Here is a 19,054-nt window from a genome sequence, read left to right on the forward strand (position 1 = left end):
GTCCTTCGGCGGCACTCGCATCCTTGAAATATTGGCTTGGAAGCCAAAATCCTCGCGATTGAGAAACGGCCACCTACATGAATCTTTGACAGGATACAGAATGTGCTTTTGTTTTGAGTTTCTTCTTCTACTATATATCTGGGTACATTTTTGGAATACAAACCAATTTTAAAAGCCATATGGCCACCTATTGTGTCGGATTGAAAACTTTATTACAGACTCAGGGTCCAGATAAAAGACAAGACATTACATAGATAAAAGACAAGGCACATAACTAGGGCCACCAGGGTGGGTGGAGGGGGTCTGGAGGACGGGTTTTGGGCTGACAGCCCAGGAGCACAGCGGAGGGCCCGGAAGGCATCTCGGGCGGACGGCCCGGGGGCAAGGCAAAGTCCAAGGTGGGGGTCTCGGGCCGATGGCCCGGGGGAAAGGTAGAGTCCATGGAGGGGTGAAGACCACAGCGGGCAAACTCAGGGGGCCGAGCATGAGGACGAAGGCAGCGGCAGGAAGAGTCAGGGGGCCGAGCATGAGGGCGAAGACCGCGGCACTCAGGGGGCCGGGCTCGAGGGCGAAGACCGTGGCTCTCAGGGGGCCGGGCTCGAGGCCGAAGCACTCAGGGGGCCGGGCTCGAGGCCGAAGACCGCGGCACTCAGGGGGCCGGGCTCGAAGGCGAAGACCGCTGCTCTCAGGGGGCTGGGCTCGAGGGTGAAGACCGTGGCTCTCAGAGGGCCGGGCTCGAGTGCGAAGACCAGACAGCTCCGGAGGCCGGGCAGGAAGGCGCTGGCGGGACAGCTCCAGAGGCCGGGCAGGACCCGGTGTCGGCCGGACAGGAACCAGAGCCGGTGGGACAGGCTTCGGCAGGATCCCCCACGGAAGAGGACCAGGAGTTGGCAGGACCCCTGGCGAGACAGGTAATGGCAGGACCTCCAACGGAACAAGACATGGGATTGGCAAGACTCTCAGCGGGTCCTCCAATGGAACAGGACATAGGGCTGGCAGGACCCCCGGCAGAAGAGTCGGCGGCGGAACCCCCAACGGGACAAGACACAGGGTATGCAGGACCCCCGGCAGGAGAGTAGTCGGCGGGACCTCCAACGGCACAGGACATAGGGTTGGCAGGACCCCCGGCAGAAGAGTAGTCGGTGGGACCCCCAACGGGACAGGACACAGGGTTGGCAGGACCCCCAGCAGGAGAGTAGTCGGCGGGACCTCCAACGGCACAAGACATAGGGTTGGCAGGACCCACGGCAGAAGAGTAGTCGGCGGGACCCCCAACGGGACAGGACATAGAGTCGGCAGGACCCCCAGCGGAACCTCCAACGGCACAGGACATAGTGTTGGCAGGACCCCCGGCAGAAGAGTAGACGGCGGGACCTCCAACGGCACAGGACACAGAGTTGGCAGGACCCCCAGCGGAACCTCCAACGGACCAGGACATTGGGTAGGGACTTGAGAGGGAACTCGAGAGGAGACTCGAGAGGGGACTCGAGAGGTGACTTGAGAGGGGACTCGAGAGGTGACTTGAGAGGGGACTCCAGAGGAGACTTGAGAGGGGACTTGAGAGGGGACTCGAGAGGGGACTGGAGAGGAGACTCGAGAGGGGACTCGAGAGGAGACTTGAGAAGTGTCTTGAAAGTGGACTTGAGAAGTGTCTCGAAAGTGGACTCGAGAGGGGACTCGTGAGGAGACTTGAGAGGAGACTGGAGAGGAGACTTGAGAGATGACTCGAGAAGGAACTTGAGAGTTGAATTGTAAGGAGACTTGAGAGGTGACTCGAGAGGGAGCTCGAGAGGAGACTCGAGAGGGAGCTCGAGAGGAGACTCGAGAGGGAACTGGAGAGGTGACTCGAGAGGGAACTGGAGAGGAGACTTGAGAGGGGACTTGAGAGGGAAGTCAAGAGGGGACTTGAGAGGGGTCTTGAGATGGGTCTTGAGAGGGGACTCGAGAAGAGACTCGAGAGGGGACCTGAGATGGGACTTGAGAGGGAACTTGAGAGGGGACTTGTGTCGGTCGGTACGCCGACAGGACACGGGGAGCTGGCGTCGGCTGGAGAGCCAACAGGAGACGAGGAGCTGGAGTCGGCCGGTACGCCGACAGGACACGGGGAGCTGGCGTCGGCCGGAGAGCCAGTCCTCGAGCCGAAACTGGAGTTGGAACCATGGCTACTGGGGCCGGTACCGAAGCCGGAACCATGGCTGCTGGGGCCGGAGCCATGGCTGCTGGGGCCATGGCTGCGTGGGCCGGTTCTGTAGCAGGGACCATGGCTGCATGGGCCGGTTGCCGGAACCATGGCTGTGGGGACCGGTTCTGGAGCCGGAACCATTGCTGCTGGGCCCGGTACTGGGGCCGGAACCATGGTTGCTGGGGCCGGAACCATGGCTGCTGGGGCCGGAGCCATGGCTGCTGGGGCCATGGCTGCGTGGGCCGGTTCTGTAGCAGGGACCATGGCTGCATGGGCCGGTTGCCGGAACCATGGCTGTGGGGACCGGTTCTGGAGCCGGAACCATTGCTGCTGGGCCCGGTACTGGGGCCGGAACCATGGTTGCTGGGGCCGGAACCATGGCACTTTGTCCCATTTGTATCAATCATCTGAAGTTGAGATGACCAGGCAGAAAATAATAACTCTCAGCTGAATTTTTAACATGACTCAGTTTGTTCACCGAGTCATAAATACTTCAGTCTCACATCTGGTAGCAGTTTTTCGGAATGTGGTGGGCCTGATGCTTTGAGACCTGTCACTGACCGAAACCACAATGGACAAATGTTGTGCAATAATATTTCTTCATCTAGATATCACTACATAAGTACTCAGCACGGTTCAGTCCAGTTCACATCTTTTTAACGTTAAATTGTTTAAACGTTTCATGCATGTTTTACGGGTACCATTGAGAGTGCAGCAGGGGACCAGGAAATATTTTGAAGAGGCTGCTCTGGAAAGGTTCAACTCATTTGGCGCATCTTGCAGAGGCCTTCATTTTGGCTGGATACCAAACATGTGGCCAGTTAGAGCCGTCACAATTACCAGACATCTGGACAAATCTGAAGCGTGTGGGCCTAAAGTCTTTCAAGCTGCACTGATCAATAGTGGACTAACATGCAGACACATCAAGAAACTGGATTCCAAGAAGCCTTTTTTTTTCAGCCACAGCAGACATTTTGAATGGTCATAGTTGTAAAAGCACACTAACACTAATGATCGCTCTATTACAGTCCAGTGTTTCAGGGAGAGCCACAGTAAGCAACTAAATATGAAAGGCGTTCTTTAAATGTTGCTGCTGCAAGGAATTGTGGGATGGCATGATGTCCTCTCTTTCGTAAAGAAATAAACCAGCTGCAATCACCGCTGCCACTTACAGTCAGTCAGGAACCATCCAACAAAGAAAAAGACAATTTCACTGTAGTCAAAACGTTTGAGGAAATGTAAATAATGATAGTGTTGCTTTGTGTCTGATAAATGAATCAATAATGGATCAATATGTTTGCCATAACGACAGGGATAATATGTCAATGTTGTAATTTCAGTGTTCTACTGCATACAAAGTGCCCAGAAATATAAATTAGCACATCTTTAAACATTAGCAACCATGAGCTACAGGTCATACCAGACAAAATGAGGCTGCATCTGCATTAACTGTAAGTGCATTTCATCTCTGTTGCCTTAATCAAGTTTCTTGCAACTTACAAAGAAAACGACATCTGTTGCATTGTTGCACACACATTGTTTTCAACCTCAAATTTACTTTATTTACTCAATTCTGGTTGAGTCATTCTCTTCTGTTCTGTTTTTCTAAGAACAACGGCGGAACGGAGCAAAACATGTCCTGCTTTAATTGTGTTTCTTCTTTCTTTCCTTCTTTCTTTCCCCCCTCCCACGTAGGAATGTCACATGTGGCAGATGCTCCTCCCCTCTCCTTAGAGATGGGTGAGGGGAAAAGGGGGTGAAGGGCTATGAGGGAGAGATGTGACTGAGGAGTATATAGGGGGGAGCTGAGGAGGAGGAGGAGGAGGAGGAGGAGGAGGAGGAGGAGGAGGAGGAGGAGGAGGAGGAGGAGGAGGAGGAGGAGGAGAAGGAGGAGGAGGAGGAGGAAGAAGAGGGAGGTGTTTTGATCTGCTGCTGGAGAAAATCCACTCCAGACAGATACATTTCCTCCTCTCCAGATCGACCAGGAGGCAGCTTTAAAACCTCCAGCCCACAAAGTTTCCTTCTGATCTCCACGCTGACTTTGACCTCAGAGAGGAGCAAGCTCTCCACACTCTGAAGGTTCATCCTTTTGTTCTCTGAATTCCCTTTGATGTCTCCTGAGACTTCTTAAGGACCTCCAGAGGAAACTGTGCATCTGCAGGTCAGATGTTTGTGATTTGGGGTCTACATTTAGTTTGATATTCAGGGGTCTTTCTCGGAGTACGGTTGGTCTGTTTCCTCCCAGCCTGCGTTGTACTTTCATTGGAGAAATGAGGGCTGAGGTGCTGGTCGTCTGGGCAGCTGTGACCCTGTGCTGCGCTCTGGTGTGTGCTCGAGAAGATGTCAAGGAAATCAAAGTCTCCAGGGACCAGATTCCGGTGCGAGAAACCCGAGCACTGGTCATGCCCATGAGACAGGGGGAAGAAGGAGGTATTGAAATGTCGGATGATCCTGCTGAGGTGGTGGAAGAGACGACCAAAAAACCAAAGAAAAAGAAAACACCTGAGGAAATTGAGGCAGGTAAGAAGGAGGTATGATGGTATGACTAACACAGACACACAACGTATACTATTGGGTGAATTTAGGCCTTTAAAGGGCATACATGTGCAGATTCCTTTGAACTTTTCTGGCCTCTGAGCATGCTGCCACAGCTTGCAGCCAATACTCTGAGGATACACAGACAGGAAAGGCAATCAATCTCTGTGGAAGGAAAACATTGGGTTTGAACTCTGTTATCTGGAGCTGCCTCTGGCTTTCTCTCGTCCACAGATTTATTTGACTAAGACAACATATGGTCACAAAAACCTTTGTTAAAATCTGACCACATGTGTTTTTTGCTGCAGAAGAGACGGGGAATTTGTTTTGATAAAAGTGATTCAGAGGTGACGGGGCAGAAACTTGTTGTGATCCAGTTGGTGGTCTGACATTTTCTTGGCACCAACAAGACCTGCGCTCTCTGGCAGGAACACAGGTTGTGCACTCACGTTTTGTGCAGCAGAGTGAGCGAACTAGTTGCTACAGTGAGAGTGGCGTCTGTACCTCGATTATGTCTCCAAAAAAGCAACATCTGTGAAAAATACAAACTCGGAGCAACAGCAGAAATATTTCCACTACGATTTTCCGTAAGTGAGCAGATTTACGTGGGCCCGCTTTCAGTAGCATTCATGGCACTGACGTTCTTCAGAATGTTAACTTTCCGCTGCATCAAGCAAAACCACAAGCCCAGCCGTCAGAGATGTTCATGTGTAAGTTACATTTCAGGCCATAATTACAGAAGCCAAAACTATTTTTCACTTCCTTCAGGCTCTGTACATCTGGGGAAGGCTTTGCTGAGCATGCAACTTCTTCACCATCCCTTGTTCACAATCAAATGTTTACAACTTTTGGATCCTTTTACGGGTTGTTGTAATATTGTGTTTATTATTGCAAGCATAACAAAAGTGTTGTTTGGCCTCACCAGTCCCATATATACAGCAGCAGACTAATGCAGGAGTCCAATCACCAACCAGTACTCCTTTGCTGAAATGCCACCAGTTATATACAAATATGCATTTTATTTAGTTAAGTTGATTAAAAACTGTTTATTAATACAATAGTAAGCTGTCAGTTGATCCACCACTTTGGTCCAGATGGAAATATCTCAACAACTATGGATTCTTATGAAATTGAGTTTCTTAAATGAGATTTTTGACACCATGTTGGCCAGTCCATGGCAGTGGTTTCCTAAGAAATGTGCACTTGTTAAAGGGAATTATGTCTTGGGCCCATCGAGCCTGATTTGGATTAAGCAATGATTAATTGTCACCATCATGCACATCATTTGATAAAAAAACATAACTGGGATTGAGAAGACAAACCAGAAAAAGCTTTGAGGTCTGATCCTGACCTGGACCTGTGGATTAAAAGGTTGTTTGTTATTTCTGTGTAGACTCACAGAAAGAAAAGGTGACTGACAGTAATAAAAAGTGGCTGCCCAAACACCGGGGGCGAGTAATGGATTGGCAGTGAGGGGTTGTTGTGTTTAAGGAACATCAGGAAACATGTCTAGCAGAAGAAAACAAGCCGCCTCTGTGTCTGTGTTGGAGTCTGATGATGATTGCATAACAACGGTGGATTAAAAACCCTGAATTCCTTTAAGATACCTTCTCTGTAATAATCCATGTTCAACATGACACCAACCATTTTCCACTTTTAAGTCTGTAAGCAGCCTCTCATCAGACAGCTGAGAAGGTGTAAGGCGACACTGAGCTGATTGAAGGTTCCCAGACCGCCTCCGTACATCCGTGTGTTTGTCTTTTAATGTCTTGAAAACTAAATGTTGGATTTGCAGAAATACTACCATGCTCACACAACACACAAGTATAATTTACCACACTGCCTTAAAATGTTTACTGGTTTACCTGGTTGTTTAATTAGGCTACATTTCCTGTTGGTGGTTTTCGTAGGTGTATTTTTTTTACTTCATGCAGAGCCAGACTTTTCCAATCTTTATGGTTTCATGCTAAGCTAGGCTAAACAGACCGGACATTAATACACAAAGGCATTATGAAAGATTAGTGTCTCCTCTTAACAAAAAAGCAAGCATACAGTATTTCCCAAATATGTTAAATATAACATTTGCAGAGCAGTCATGCTCCCAGGAGGAAAAAACATAACTATGACCTCTCCTATTGCTTTGCCAGAAAATCCACCTCTTATATAACTATTTCCTCTGTACAGTATTGACTGTCAAAGGGGAGGTTATTAGGGCTTGGCAATGGTCTCCTCTGACTGCTTTCTTGTTTGGTCTCAGACCAAAACAAACCAATGAACAAGCAAAATTATCTTTTGTGCAGCATTTAAAGTTTATGTTTGCCGAGTTAGGTTTCAGTTGTTTCGTGTTTAGGTACAGTAAGAAATTAGCTGTAAATATATCCAACATATAAACAGACAAGAAGAGAAGAAAGAATTGGCAGTAAAAGTATTATCTAATACAAACAGGCCCGGTTCTACGGGGGTGCATAAGGGTGCATTGTACCCTCAGTTGAGTCGTTATGCACCCTCATTTGAAAAATGAAAAGTAAAAAAAAAAAAATGAAAAGTGAAAAAAATGAAAAGTGAAAAATATTACATAAATAATAACAATAATAATAATAGTAGTAGTAATAATAATAATAATAATAATAATATAGTTGAAATAAAATAACTTGTAATTGTGATTAAATAACATTGTCTGCTGCATTTATTTGGTCAATTTAAACGGTAAGTAACGTTATTATGTCAGGTGCGTTCGTCATCTGCAAGGTGCTTACAGTACACAGCAGTCAATGATGGACATCAGAAAATGGTTAAAACAACCAGCCCTTATCGCCAGCAGTAACACTGCATCTACTGCAGGTAATAACAGTTCAGATCATGGGGACATTACGTTACCCGCGGCCGCTGTCGTGGACACTAACGCCCGACTCGCCGGCTTTGCCCGCCTCGCCCACGGAGGCGGAGCAGCCGCAGCTTTCTTCGTTGCCCCAAACACCGCCACCCCTCAGTGGCCCGCAAGTGCCAGAGGACCTCGGCAAAACAGAACCTGCCCAGGTATATTTAAAAAAGTACCCAACTCACCTGTACAGTGGGGTAAGGCGCTCATTTTGCAGCTCATGGTCTCAAAACAGAGATTGGCTGGAATATTCATGTGAAAAAGATGCCATCTTCTGCTATGTATGTAGACATTTCGGTTCAAGTAAGTCAGATGCCTTCACCACAACTGGCTACAACAACTGGTGCCATGCTCTTATAGGCTACGTGATAAGGGACTGGGAAGGCATGATCAAGCAAAGAGCACATAGATCCATAGATCTCTTAATTTTGCTCTCAAAGTGCACCAGATTGATGCTTTGAACTTCAATATTTAAAAAAAAAAAATCTTCCCGGGGGAGCATGCCCCCGGACCCCCATAGAGGAGGTGAGGACCCTCCTAGAGGAGGTTAGGTCCACTCCGATAGCACTTTACAACTGCACCCTCTCTAATCTCAGATGCACCCTGAGTCATTTTGTTCTGGAACCGGGCCTGAATACAAAGAAACTGCAAAGCTGCTTTACGTGCCATGCTCACATTTTACGGGTTTCAAATAACCAAAAGTGTTCCTCCTTTACCTCCTCCTTTACCTCGTCTCTTTGAAGCCAAGGCAAAGAAAGCAGCAGAGAAGAAAGCCAAGGCAAAGAAGCAGAAAGCTCCTAAACCAACCAAAAAGCCAAAAGCACCAAAACCCACCAAAAAACCCAAAGCACCAAAACCCACCAAGAAGCTAAAGATGACGACCACGGTGCAGCCGGACACCGGGCCACCCTCTGTGGACGAGGAGGAGGAGAGGCTGCTGATTGGACTGGGCTGGGGAACAGGTATGTACACTACTGTTTAACCACCTGGTCACATGCCAGTACAACAACATTAAAACCACTGGAGTCATTGTACAAACAAACACTCAAAATACTGGACAAGAAATCTGTTTACACCAAAAAATACAACTTGTTGAGCAGGGAATTATTTAAATCCCAATTCAAAACCTGGTTAGTGAGGAATCAGCTCTGCCAACACTGACACAATCTTCTGCTCCTTACAACCCAGTGTCTGTGCACTGCCTGTGTTTTATCATGTTCTTTTTTTTTTTGTTTTGTATTAAGTATTCCAGTAATGTATGTTGCATGTTTTTATTTGATTGTATTTACTGAAATGTGTCTTTAGGTTGACTAACAACATCTATCCAGGGACTACAGATACAAAATAGCCTCTTGGAAATCTGAAGTCTATTCTTGTAAAAAAAAGTATTTCACCACCATTCTCTGTCCTTTTAACTTGATGTTCACAGTGAAACAACCTGCTGTGACCCCAACGACGCCTGCAGAGCCAGAGGAGCCGGGCCTGGGTGAGACCCGGAGACGGTTTTAGTTCTTTCACAAATGTTACTTTTGGTGTTTTATATTCATGCAGACATCTCCATAGAGCCAACCATTCCAACAAAAACTCCCAATGAGCCCGGCGCTGACTACTGGGTAGTTAGACTTTTTTCTCCAACATCCACTCAGTCAGAGCCAAAGACTTTATGGAGCCTTTTATGACACAGCTCAGAGGTTCCAGCGGGCTATGAGGGCTGTGATGTGAAAAAGGACCTGGAGGCTCCATCAAATCAGCACACTGCTAGTTTCCTTATAACAGATTTATTATTTAGATGTTTTCAACACTTAAAGACAGACTATAATAAAGACTTTAAAGGAAGACATACAAAGAGGAAGATTTATTTTTTATGCAGTTTTATTTCCCCTAAAATGTCAATGGACTTATGAGCTTATAACCTCTTTTGTTTGATGTCAGAGATTGTGCTATAACATTTTATATTAATACAGCATGTGCTCTGTGCTTCACAGATGTGCGGCCTGTTGGATATCCTGATGATAAAAAAGCCACAACTACTGAGGTCATCATGTTTATACCAGGTCTGGGTTCATTTAAAGAATTGATTTCAAAGAAGAGAGGCGCCAACATGGTATACTTTGTTTGACTCATTATTAGTTTGTCTTACTTTTACAATTAGAGTCCGATTAATTCAATGTAACTGTGGGTTTTCTCTGGAAGTTGTTCCTTGTACGATGTGAGGGTCTAAGGACAGAGGGTCTAAGGATAGAGGGTGTCGTTTTTTCTCATACTGATATTCTGAACAATCTGTGCTGTTGTATTTGCTGTAAAGTGTCTCTACTGTAGGCTATTTTTATTATATGTACAGCACTTTGGCTCGACCAAAAATCGTTTATAAATGTGCTATATAAATAAAACTTGATTTGATTTGAAAGTAGGGATATGTTTTATCACTTATTTCCTTCTGTTTCAGAGGAAACCACCAGTGTCCCATTTGTCGTCCCCTGGTATGAAGAATATGATTACGCTGACTGTACGTCAATCATTTGGATAGATACAAACAAATAAATGTGCTGCAGTTTTAGCTATGAATCCTTTTTAACTAAATGTAACATGAATTGTTTCTGTTTCTGATTGTCTCCTCACAGTGGCTGCTAAGAGACAAGAAGAAGAGGAGGATAAGGCTCGCAAAGAAAAGGCAGAAAAAGGTTTATAATCTAATTTTCCTTGAAATTGTTTGGATCAATCCACCACTGAAAATAGTCCCATACAAAGGTTTTATTTAATTTTTTGAGAATTAGAGTGACCATCAAGAAAATAATACTCTTTTTTAAACATGAAACTATGATAAATTGAGGAGTTTTTTTAAAGATTGTTAACCCTTAGATGCACGAGTGACTGGACCCTACACTCTTCCATAAGTGGGTCAAAAAGGACTCGTATTAGAATAATATGTTTTTATGCCATTTTTGGTTAAGAAAAATCACTTGTATAATATTTAGTATTATATTTTGGTTCACACTAGAAATATTTTATATTTAATTTTTCAGTATTTAGAATTTTAGAATTTTTTTTACATTTTGAAAAAAAAACGTAATTCCGTAGAAAATGCATGCGGGTCATTTTTGACCCACTTATGGAAGCTTTGGGTAGTAATACAAAAACTACAATTTCTTAAAATGTATAAAATATCAATTTTAAATGTGAATGGCATGATATCCAAAACATGTTTTTTGAGTAATAGCTAATATGAAATGATAAAAAAATGTAATTACAATGATACTTCAAGAAAACCACCTCACCGGGTCCAAAAAGACCCACCTTTATCCGCGTTTTCTTTTATCCTTTATTCTTCAGTGTTCTTTTAAAGACAATTTTAGAACAAAAGGGTCTGGAAGAGATAGAGGATGGAGGAGGGATTTCCAACAGCTGTCTGTAAAAGCCTTACACAACATTTTGGTATTTCCTGTAAAGTCAAATATAAAATCATCATCACATATTTTCCGCATGAACAGCCTTAAATACATTCGCTCAAATAGACTAAACTAATCAATGTTAAAGGTAAGAAACACATGAGGAATGTATGAATGGGAATGAAGGTGCATTGTGCGAGCACATATGGAAATATTTTGGTGTAGGTGGTTGGCTGGAGATCAAGGTCCATTTGAGAACATGTTTTGACACATATTGTTTCTTCGTTACACTCTGAAGCTGAGCGCCTGAGGAAGAAGTGGGAGGAGGAAGAGGAGGAGCGACTGAAGCAGATTTCAGAGCCTGTGGAACCAAAAAGTAAGAGAAATACTGTCAGGAACACAAATCCTTTTAATTGGTGGATTGTAACTAAGTACTTATACCAACTACCAGTATTCAAGTACTTGTACACTACTTATCACAATTTGGCTTTTGATGCTACTTTAAACTTTTACTTTACTACATTTCAGAGCCAAATGTTGTACTTTTTACATTTACAGTTTCTGACAGCATACATTTACATTTACATTTACTCTATGTCTATATCTAAATCAGTAAAATGCCACATACATATTAATGCAGCAGTAAAATCCTATATAATAGTCAAACACAATTTCCTGCACAATGAATACTTCCACTTTTCATTATTTTAAGTACATTTTAAAGTATTAAGCTGTGTTTACACAGTGTTTAATTTGTGCTTTACTTCGGGAAAGGTTCTAAATACTTTCACCACTGTTCTTTTTTTTAATCCATTAGACCTTTTTTAAACTACTACATTGTCTTTAAAGGACATCTTCATTCAAAAGAAAAAATGCTTTCAACTCTCTTGTTAAAGCCGTTCTGTGGCTTCCAAGAATGAATCAAATGTGTGTTTTGAATCAGAGTATTTCGAAACATTGAACACACCCTGTCTGTGTTTGCTTTCCCTCTCAGAGTGTCCTCCTCTTGGCCTGGAGTCTCACCGGGTGGAGGACGACCAGCTGCTGGCGTCCTCTCAGTCTCACTACGGCTTCACGGCTCAGAGGGGACGACTCAACATGCAGGTAGGCTACACATAAAACACAATAGTTACTTTGGGAATATTGAAAGTCTGCTCTCAAAGCAATTATCTGTCTCCTGTCTCAGAAACATGTGTTTCCTTGCAGGGCTCTGATAATGAGGACGATCTGTTCGGAGGTGCGTGGTGCGCGGAGCCGGAAGAGAAGGCCCACTGGTTTGAGGTGGATGCCCGCCGAGAGGTGGAGTTCACCGCGGTCATCACTCAGGGAAGAAACTCAGACCAACTGTGAGTCTATTGTTGTGATTCATTGTTTTGTATGTCACATTTATAGAACATCGGAAGCCCATCTCTGCAGGAAAAATGAGGGCAATTCAACTTATTTTATCAAGAGATTTATCATTAAAGAAGTAATCTCAGGGCGCTTTTCATACAAAGCAGGTCTAGACCAGACTATTTAAATGTGTATTTACAGAAACCTTACAATAGTCCAATAGCGAGTCCAAAATGTCCTCACTTTTAGCTCCGTTTATGGTCTCTTCCAACTCCTGGCGGAAGTATCTGTCACGTAGAGCAGTGGTTCCCAACCTGGGGGGGCTCTTGGGAAAAAAGGTTGGGAACCCCTGACCTAGAGGCTAAATGCTGCACGATGTCCACCTGCGAGTCTCTTACTGTGTCCGTCTGCTGGGTAGTGTGGATTGGATTTCTTGGATGGCTAGAAAGCAGGAAATTCAAATTATGTGACTTAACCACAACAGTAAATGTTGGGAGCACAAAACAAAACGTGAGCTGAAAGACACAGTATTGTTCCTAAGAGCCGAAAGGAATTTAAGTATAAAAAACTATTCATAATTTTGATTTAGGACATTATTTTCTCCTGTCAGAAATTAGCTTCCATACAGGTCTGTTAAAATGTTTACTGATTAATCAAACATTTTTCCTATAGGGAGGATTTCGTCTCCTCCTACTTTGTGTCCTTCAGTAACGACAGCCGTGACTGGACTATACTTCATGATGGCTACGCTGAATGGGTTAGTTAAAGATAAATAAATAAAAGCTTAAAATGACAGATTAAAAACGTAATAATCTATTCTGTGTGATGGTCCTCCTGCAGTTGTTCTATGGGAATGTGGATAAGGACACGCCGGTGCTGAGCCAGTTTTCTACGCCCGTGGTGGCGCGGTACATGCGCATCCTGCCGCAGAGCTGGAACGGCAGCTTGTGTCTCAGAGCGGAGGTCCTGGCCTGCCAACTACCCGGTCAGTATCACAGAAAACATACTACAACACCACTGACCTTATCTGTTATCAGGAGTAAATGAATCGTCTCTTTCTGAAACTATGAGGCCTTGGTTGAAGCAGTTTTACAGATCTTTAAAGAGTGTAATGACCTCGTGAGGCACTGAGCTTTCTCATTCCTTTCAGGGATATGTCATCCTCCACTGCGAGAATAACAACACCTGTTGCCAAACTTGAAGATAGAATGGTTTACACAAGAGTCTGTTTCACAAAACAAACTTCATGACATCAGTGTTAGGAAAAGTGTTTTACATGGTAACTAAATCAAAGCACAACTTTGTTATACAACATTTCCAAGTGGTAGAAAGTCTCTAAGAACATCTATTCATCTACTGTCCTTGGTGCATCTCAAGGGGTTTATCCCAATAAATAAAATGTCTATATATCACAATGTTGAGGTACTTGATTAATAATGCTGAATATGATAAGAAATAAATCATTATTTATCAGATAAGGCAAAACTATTGTGAAGTTAACCTTGAACTCTACCTACAGTAGCAGAATATAAAATAAAGTGAAAGCTGCAAAATCTATAAACACTTTGCTGCAACAACAATTATTATGTAATAGTATAATTATCCTGAAATTGTGCATGTGTGCTTTTACTTTTGATGCTTCAAGTATATTTGAATGCTAATAGTTTCTCAGTTTTGTTTTTTAGTAATATTTGAATGCAAGACTTTAATATTACAGAGATTTGCCAATTTGACTAAAACAGCAGAACTTCTAGTGTACTATGAGCGTGTTACTTCTTTCAGGCAGCTACCGCAGTGAGAATGAAGTGAACTCCTCAGACGAATTGGACTTCAGACACCACAACTACAAGGACATGAGACAGGTCTGTTTTTAAGTCTGATCAAAAACTACTGCCCTATTATAATTCTGAAAAGAACAATATCACAAAAGAGTTTCCTCTTACAGATGATGAAGGTGATCAACGAAGAGTGTCCTAACATCACCAGGATCTACAACATTGGTAAAAGCTCTCAGGGCCTGAAGATGTACGCCATGGAGATCTCTGACAACCCAGGAGAGCACGAGACAGGTGTGAGAAACAGACAGCAAAAAAAAACAGCGTTACCAGATAAAAGATCATTTTCATAATTGTACAATAACTTTGTCCCCTGTACAATCAACAATGCAAAAAGTGCTTTAATTTGACCTTTTTGTAACCATAGGAGTTGGTTTTAGTGTGTTTCGTCTCATTAAAACATATTTGCGGGGTCCATACTCACATTGGCCTTTCTAGCCAATCATGCGTGGTGTAGTCAATGAACTTGAAGCTTGCAAGCATGGCTGTCATTGGAGGCTAAGTTGAAGCTAGTTTGCTCAAGAGATAGCTAAACTAGAAAATGTGATTTTTGGACACATAATCCTTTTCACACATCATTAGCTAAAAACAGCGATGTGGGTAGCTACAGTATGTAGGTGTGTCAAAAAGTACTTGTAAAACGTTCTATTTATGCCTATTTGTTCTCGTGTTTATGAATTACCTATGATACTTCCTAAGAAATACGATAAGTAGTGTGTGTTTACCTAACACGACTACACAGGATTCATGACTATAAATAAAGCCGCATTTCTTGAGGTTTATAAATCTGCGTGCTGTTGCTTTCTAGGTGAGCCTGAATTTCGGTACACAGCTGGTCTCCATGGTAACGAGGCGCTGGGTCGTGAGCTTCTTCTCCTGCTGATGCAGTTCCTGTGCAAGGAGTACAATGATGACAACCCCAGAGTGCACCGCCTGGTGGACGGAGTGAGAATACACCTGGTGCCCTCACTCAACCCTGATGCTTACGAACTGGCCTACGAGATGGTATGATGAACATAAATTACACATTCATAAATGTTGGATTAACTTGGAAAGAATACCGGTATCCGCAGTCAGTGCCGGACTCAGGCTTTCTTAAGGGGCCGGTGCAAACAAAGATGGGCACCAGCAGCATGTAGGGGCAGCCTTTAAAAGTCACATATTATACAAAATCAAATTGTCTTTTATACATAAACAAGTGTCCCCTCTGTGTAAAGAGATTCAGAAAATGTCAGGAAAAAAGATTTGCTCTCCATTTGTCCTGAACCATTTATATAAAAACCTGTCTGAAAAGGAGCTGATCAGATTTTGGCCACTTTGTGATGTCATGTTTTTTTGGGTTGTGTAACCATTAGCCCATAACCAATTAAGGTACCCCCCCCCCTTATCACCTGAATCTCCTAATAGAGCACTATTGAGTTCTTTTTAACCAAATGTCTCTCAGAGGGGCATGGGGAGTGGCTCCTTATTTTCATCTAAAGTAACAGACACAGAATCAGCACTTTTGAAACAGGGCTGAAACAGAGGGGATTGTGGGTAATGCTGCAATGATCTGTTTGGTGTTTGGAGCCAAACACTTCAGAGACATGATTTGTATGTATCTGAGACCTATAAGATATTGATGAAAAACAGTATAATAGGGGACCTTTAAGGGCCAGGGGGGAAATAAATATGGGCACCAGTTGCATGCTGTCAAGTTTTCCAGCCTTTAAGGCCTGCATCCTGTTTTTTCCATAGAAAGGTCATGTGTATTTACTGAGGCTAAAAGGCTTCATATGTATGCAAAAACTATTCTTTGAGAACTAACATGGTCTTCCTTTTGTCCTTCAGGGCTCAGAGATGGGGAATTGGGCGTTGGGCCACTGGACCGAAGAAGGTTACGACATCTTCAAGAATTTCCCAGACCTCAACAGCATTCTCTGGGGAGCTGAGGACAGAGGCTGGGTACCTCGTATCGTGCCGAATCATCACATTCCCCACACAGAAAACGTCCTCAATGGCTCTGTGAGTTTGTTCAAGGCCACCGAGGACCCATAAACCACTTTAACCAAGATGTGTTGAAACTCAAACTTTTCTTTTCTTTTTCCTCTCACAGTTTGCTACTGAAACAAAATCCATCATTACCTGGATGCAGCGTACCCCATTTGTGCTGGGAGCAAATTTGCAAGGAGGAGAAAAAATGGTCGCCTACCCGTTTGACATGCAGCGTCAACCAATTTCTGTAAGGCTGTTTCACAAATACAATCTTATTAAACACATATAGATCACGTCGGGATTTTTACTCCCATATAATAACACATTAATCCTTTGATGTTGTCAAAGTCTACGGATAGCCGACGGAGTGATAACTCTAACATGAATGAGGAGACGTGGGCTCGCATTCAGCGGCAGAACGAGGGGTCTCTGAGAGAGACACCAGATGACGCCATGTTCAGATGGTTGGCCATGTCATACGCCCACAGCCATGTGACCATGACGGAGACATACCGAGGCTCATGCCATGGCGATGATGTCACTGGGGGTCAAGGCATCACCAACAGAGCCAACTGGGATCCAGTGGTGGGCAGTAAGTGTTGACACAAGAGGGAATCAAAGAAATGTTAACAGTGCAAACAACTGTGCAACAATGAAAGAGCAAACAACGTAATCCATTTATTCCTGGTGGTATCCATAGACCATTTAATCTGTTTGGCATTCCCAAGGTCTCCATCAAGTACATAACCCTAACCCTAAACACACCACCATAGATGATAGCTTAACTATATTTGTCACAGAGACCAGCTAACCAACACCTCCTGTGTTATAGTTTTCAACAAAATGAAACAGTTTGCAAGTAATCCAATTACCAAAAAACAATTGACACACAAGAACACTGGAGCTTTTGAGGGGCAGTTACCCACTTCGCCTGAAATCCAACTTTGGTGGTAACAAAGTCTTCAGGAGACCATCCGATTTGAATTGAAGTACTGTATATGGGATGCAAATTGTAATGCTCTTAAGCTCAACAGCGTCATTTCTTTCATGACACAGTTCCTGCTTAAACTGAAATATCTACACATCTCATCAGTATTTCTAAGCTTGATGGAAAATAGTTCATTGTTTGTTGGAAGGTCATGTTGCCGTTTATATTGCAAATGGCATGCATTGAGCATTTAAATAATGTATCAAGGTGCAGATGCCTCAGGAGTACCTTGACTAATAAAAGAATCATCTAGACAGCACTGATCCTTTATCAAAGCTCCCTTAAAAGCTTTTTTTCTCCCACAGGTATGAATGACTTCAGCTACCTGCACACCAACTGCTTCGAGCTGTCCATCTTCCTGGGCTGTGACAAGTTTCCCCATGAGAGTGAACTGCCTCTGGAGTGGGAGAACAATCGTGAGGCTCTGTTGTCCTTCATCGAACAAGTGAGAACTGGACTGATGAGTATAAATTAAACTCTAGTCAGAATACTTTGGACATCAATTCCCCCTGTTTGTAGACTTGATATGTGGCTGTTAACAGCTGCTTTTCTATCCTTCACATTGAAACTGGTGTGGTCTGTTCAGTCTTGTGTTGTGTAGCCTCCATTGGCACGTTTAATGTTTTTATCCCCATGATGTTTGCATATTTCCTTGGTTGATAGACTAGTGATTGGGTCCCACTGAAAGTAATATAAACCATGATTAGGCTGAACCTGAAATGCTGTTTTCTGTTCAGGTAAATCGTGGAATAAAGGGTGTAGTGAGAGACGTGGAGGGAGGTCCGCTGCCTAATGCCACTATATCTGTGGAGGGAATACGCCATGATGTCAGAACTGGTATGTTGTGGACAACAACAAAGACACGTATTTATTAGACTTTTTGGTCAAGAATGTCAGCTTCTAACCTTTGCCCTACACTCATTCTAGCTTTAGGTGGTGATTACTGGCGTCTGTTGAATCCTGGAGAGTTCAGAGTGACGGCCAGAGCTGACGGCTACACCCCTCAGACCAGAATATGCATGGTGGGCTACGACGTTGGAGCCACTTCATGCAGCTTCACCTTAGTCAAATCAAACTGGGACCGCATCAAACAAATCCTGAAGCTCCATGGCAAGAAGCCCATCCGACTTGTCCCCAAAGTAACTGTGGTGAGAACGACTACAGCGCCAAGCCCTGTGGCCACCACCGTCGACGATCACGCCAGACTCCAGAAGGCAGAGCGACTCAGGCGGCTCAAGATCTTGCGTTTACGCCGTCTGCGTCTGCAGAGGTTACGAGGCGGTCTCATTACCATACCTACTCCAACAACCACAACCACAACAACAACAACGACGACGACGACTACCACAACTACAGCCCCCACAACAGAACCTACGACCGAGAGAACCACTTCCTGGTATGATTCCTGGTTTCCGGACAGTTGGATGACAGAGAATCCATTCGATAGCGTTATCTTTGACTCGGCGCCCACACAGGACTATCCTTTCGAATACACTATTGACTGATCTACATTCAGTGACACAACATCCATGTAAAACCTTACTAACCACTTCTGATTGCTGCATCCTCACAGCTTTAAAAACACAGAACACACAAGTTATTTAGCGCTCAAAATACTGGATTCGGGGGAACATTGTGAGCGGAGACTAAAGTTTAAGGGAACGTCCGTAATACAAATTTGTTTTGGGAAATGTTCAGTCAGAGAATTGATCTGGAATAAAAGATTGTGCTAAGCATACACTATACAGCTCAATATATTTGGCTTTAATAAAACAATAAACATGTCACAACACAAACAGGACATAATTAGGTACCTCTCCATTTGAAATGTCTGTATATCTTTATGTTTCTTAATTGCTTTACAGTATGAGCAATTTAATCAGTTCAACTGATTAAATGTACTTCTGAATGCATTTGATTAAAACATTTTTCTAAGTAACTTTA

General features: G+C 43.8%; 1 protein-coding gene across 1 annotated transcript; it reads left to right on the forward strand.

Moving 5' to 3' along the window:
- Nucleotides 1–4,087: 4,087 nt before the first annotated feature.
- aebp1a (AE binding protein 1a) lies at nucleotides 4,088–19,054 on the forward strand. Its single transcript, XM_034096100.2, has 20 exons — nucleotides 4,088–4,702; nucleotides 8,339–8,557; nucleotides 9,025–9,081; nucleotides 9,581–9,649; nucleotides 10,042–10,101; nucleotides 10,217–10,276; nucleotides 11,280–11,357; nucleotides 11,976–12,085; nucleotides 12,188–12,327; nucleotides 12,986–13,070; nucleotides 13,154–13,298; nucleotides 14,096–14,175; nucleotides 14,259–14,382; nucleotides 14,957–15,153; nucleotides 15,979–16,152; nucleotides 16,244–16,369; nucleotides 16,471–16,714; nucleotides 17,416–17,555; nucleotides 17,848–17,947; nucleotides 18,038–19,054. Exons 1-20 carry the CDS (start codon nucleotides 4,453–4,455, stop codon nucleotides 18,613–18,615), a joined length of 3,036 nt encoding a protein of 1,011 aa, XP_033951991.1. The 5' UTR covers nucleotides 4,088–4,452; the 3' UTR covers nucleotides 18,616–19,054.

The sequence above is a fragment of the Pseudochaenichthys georgianus genome, chromosome 12, assembly GCF_902827115.2.
Source record: "Pseudochaenichthys georgianus chromosome 12, fPseGeo1.2, whole genome shotgun sequence".
Classification (NCBI taxonomy): domain Eukaryota; kingdom Metazoa; phylum Chordata; class Actinopteri; order Perciformes; family Channichthyidae; genus Pseudochaenichthys; species Pseudochaenichthys georgianus.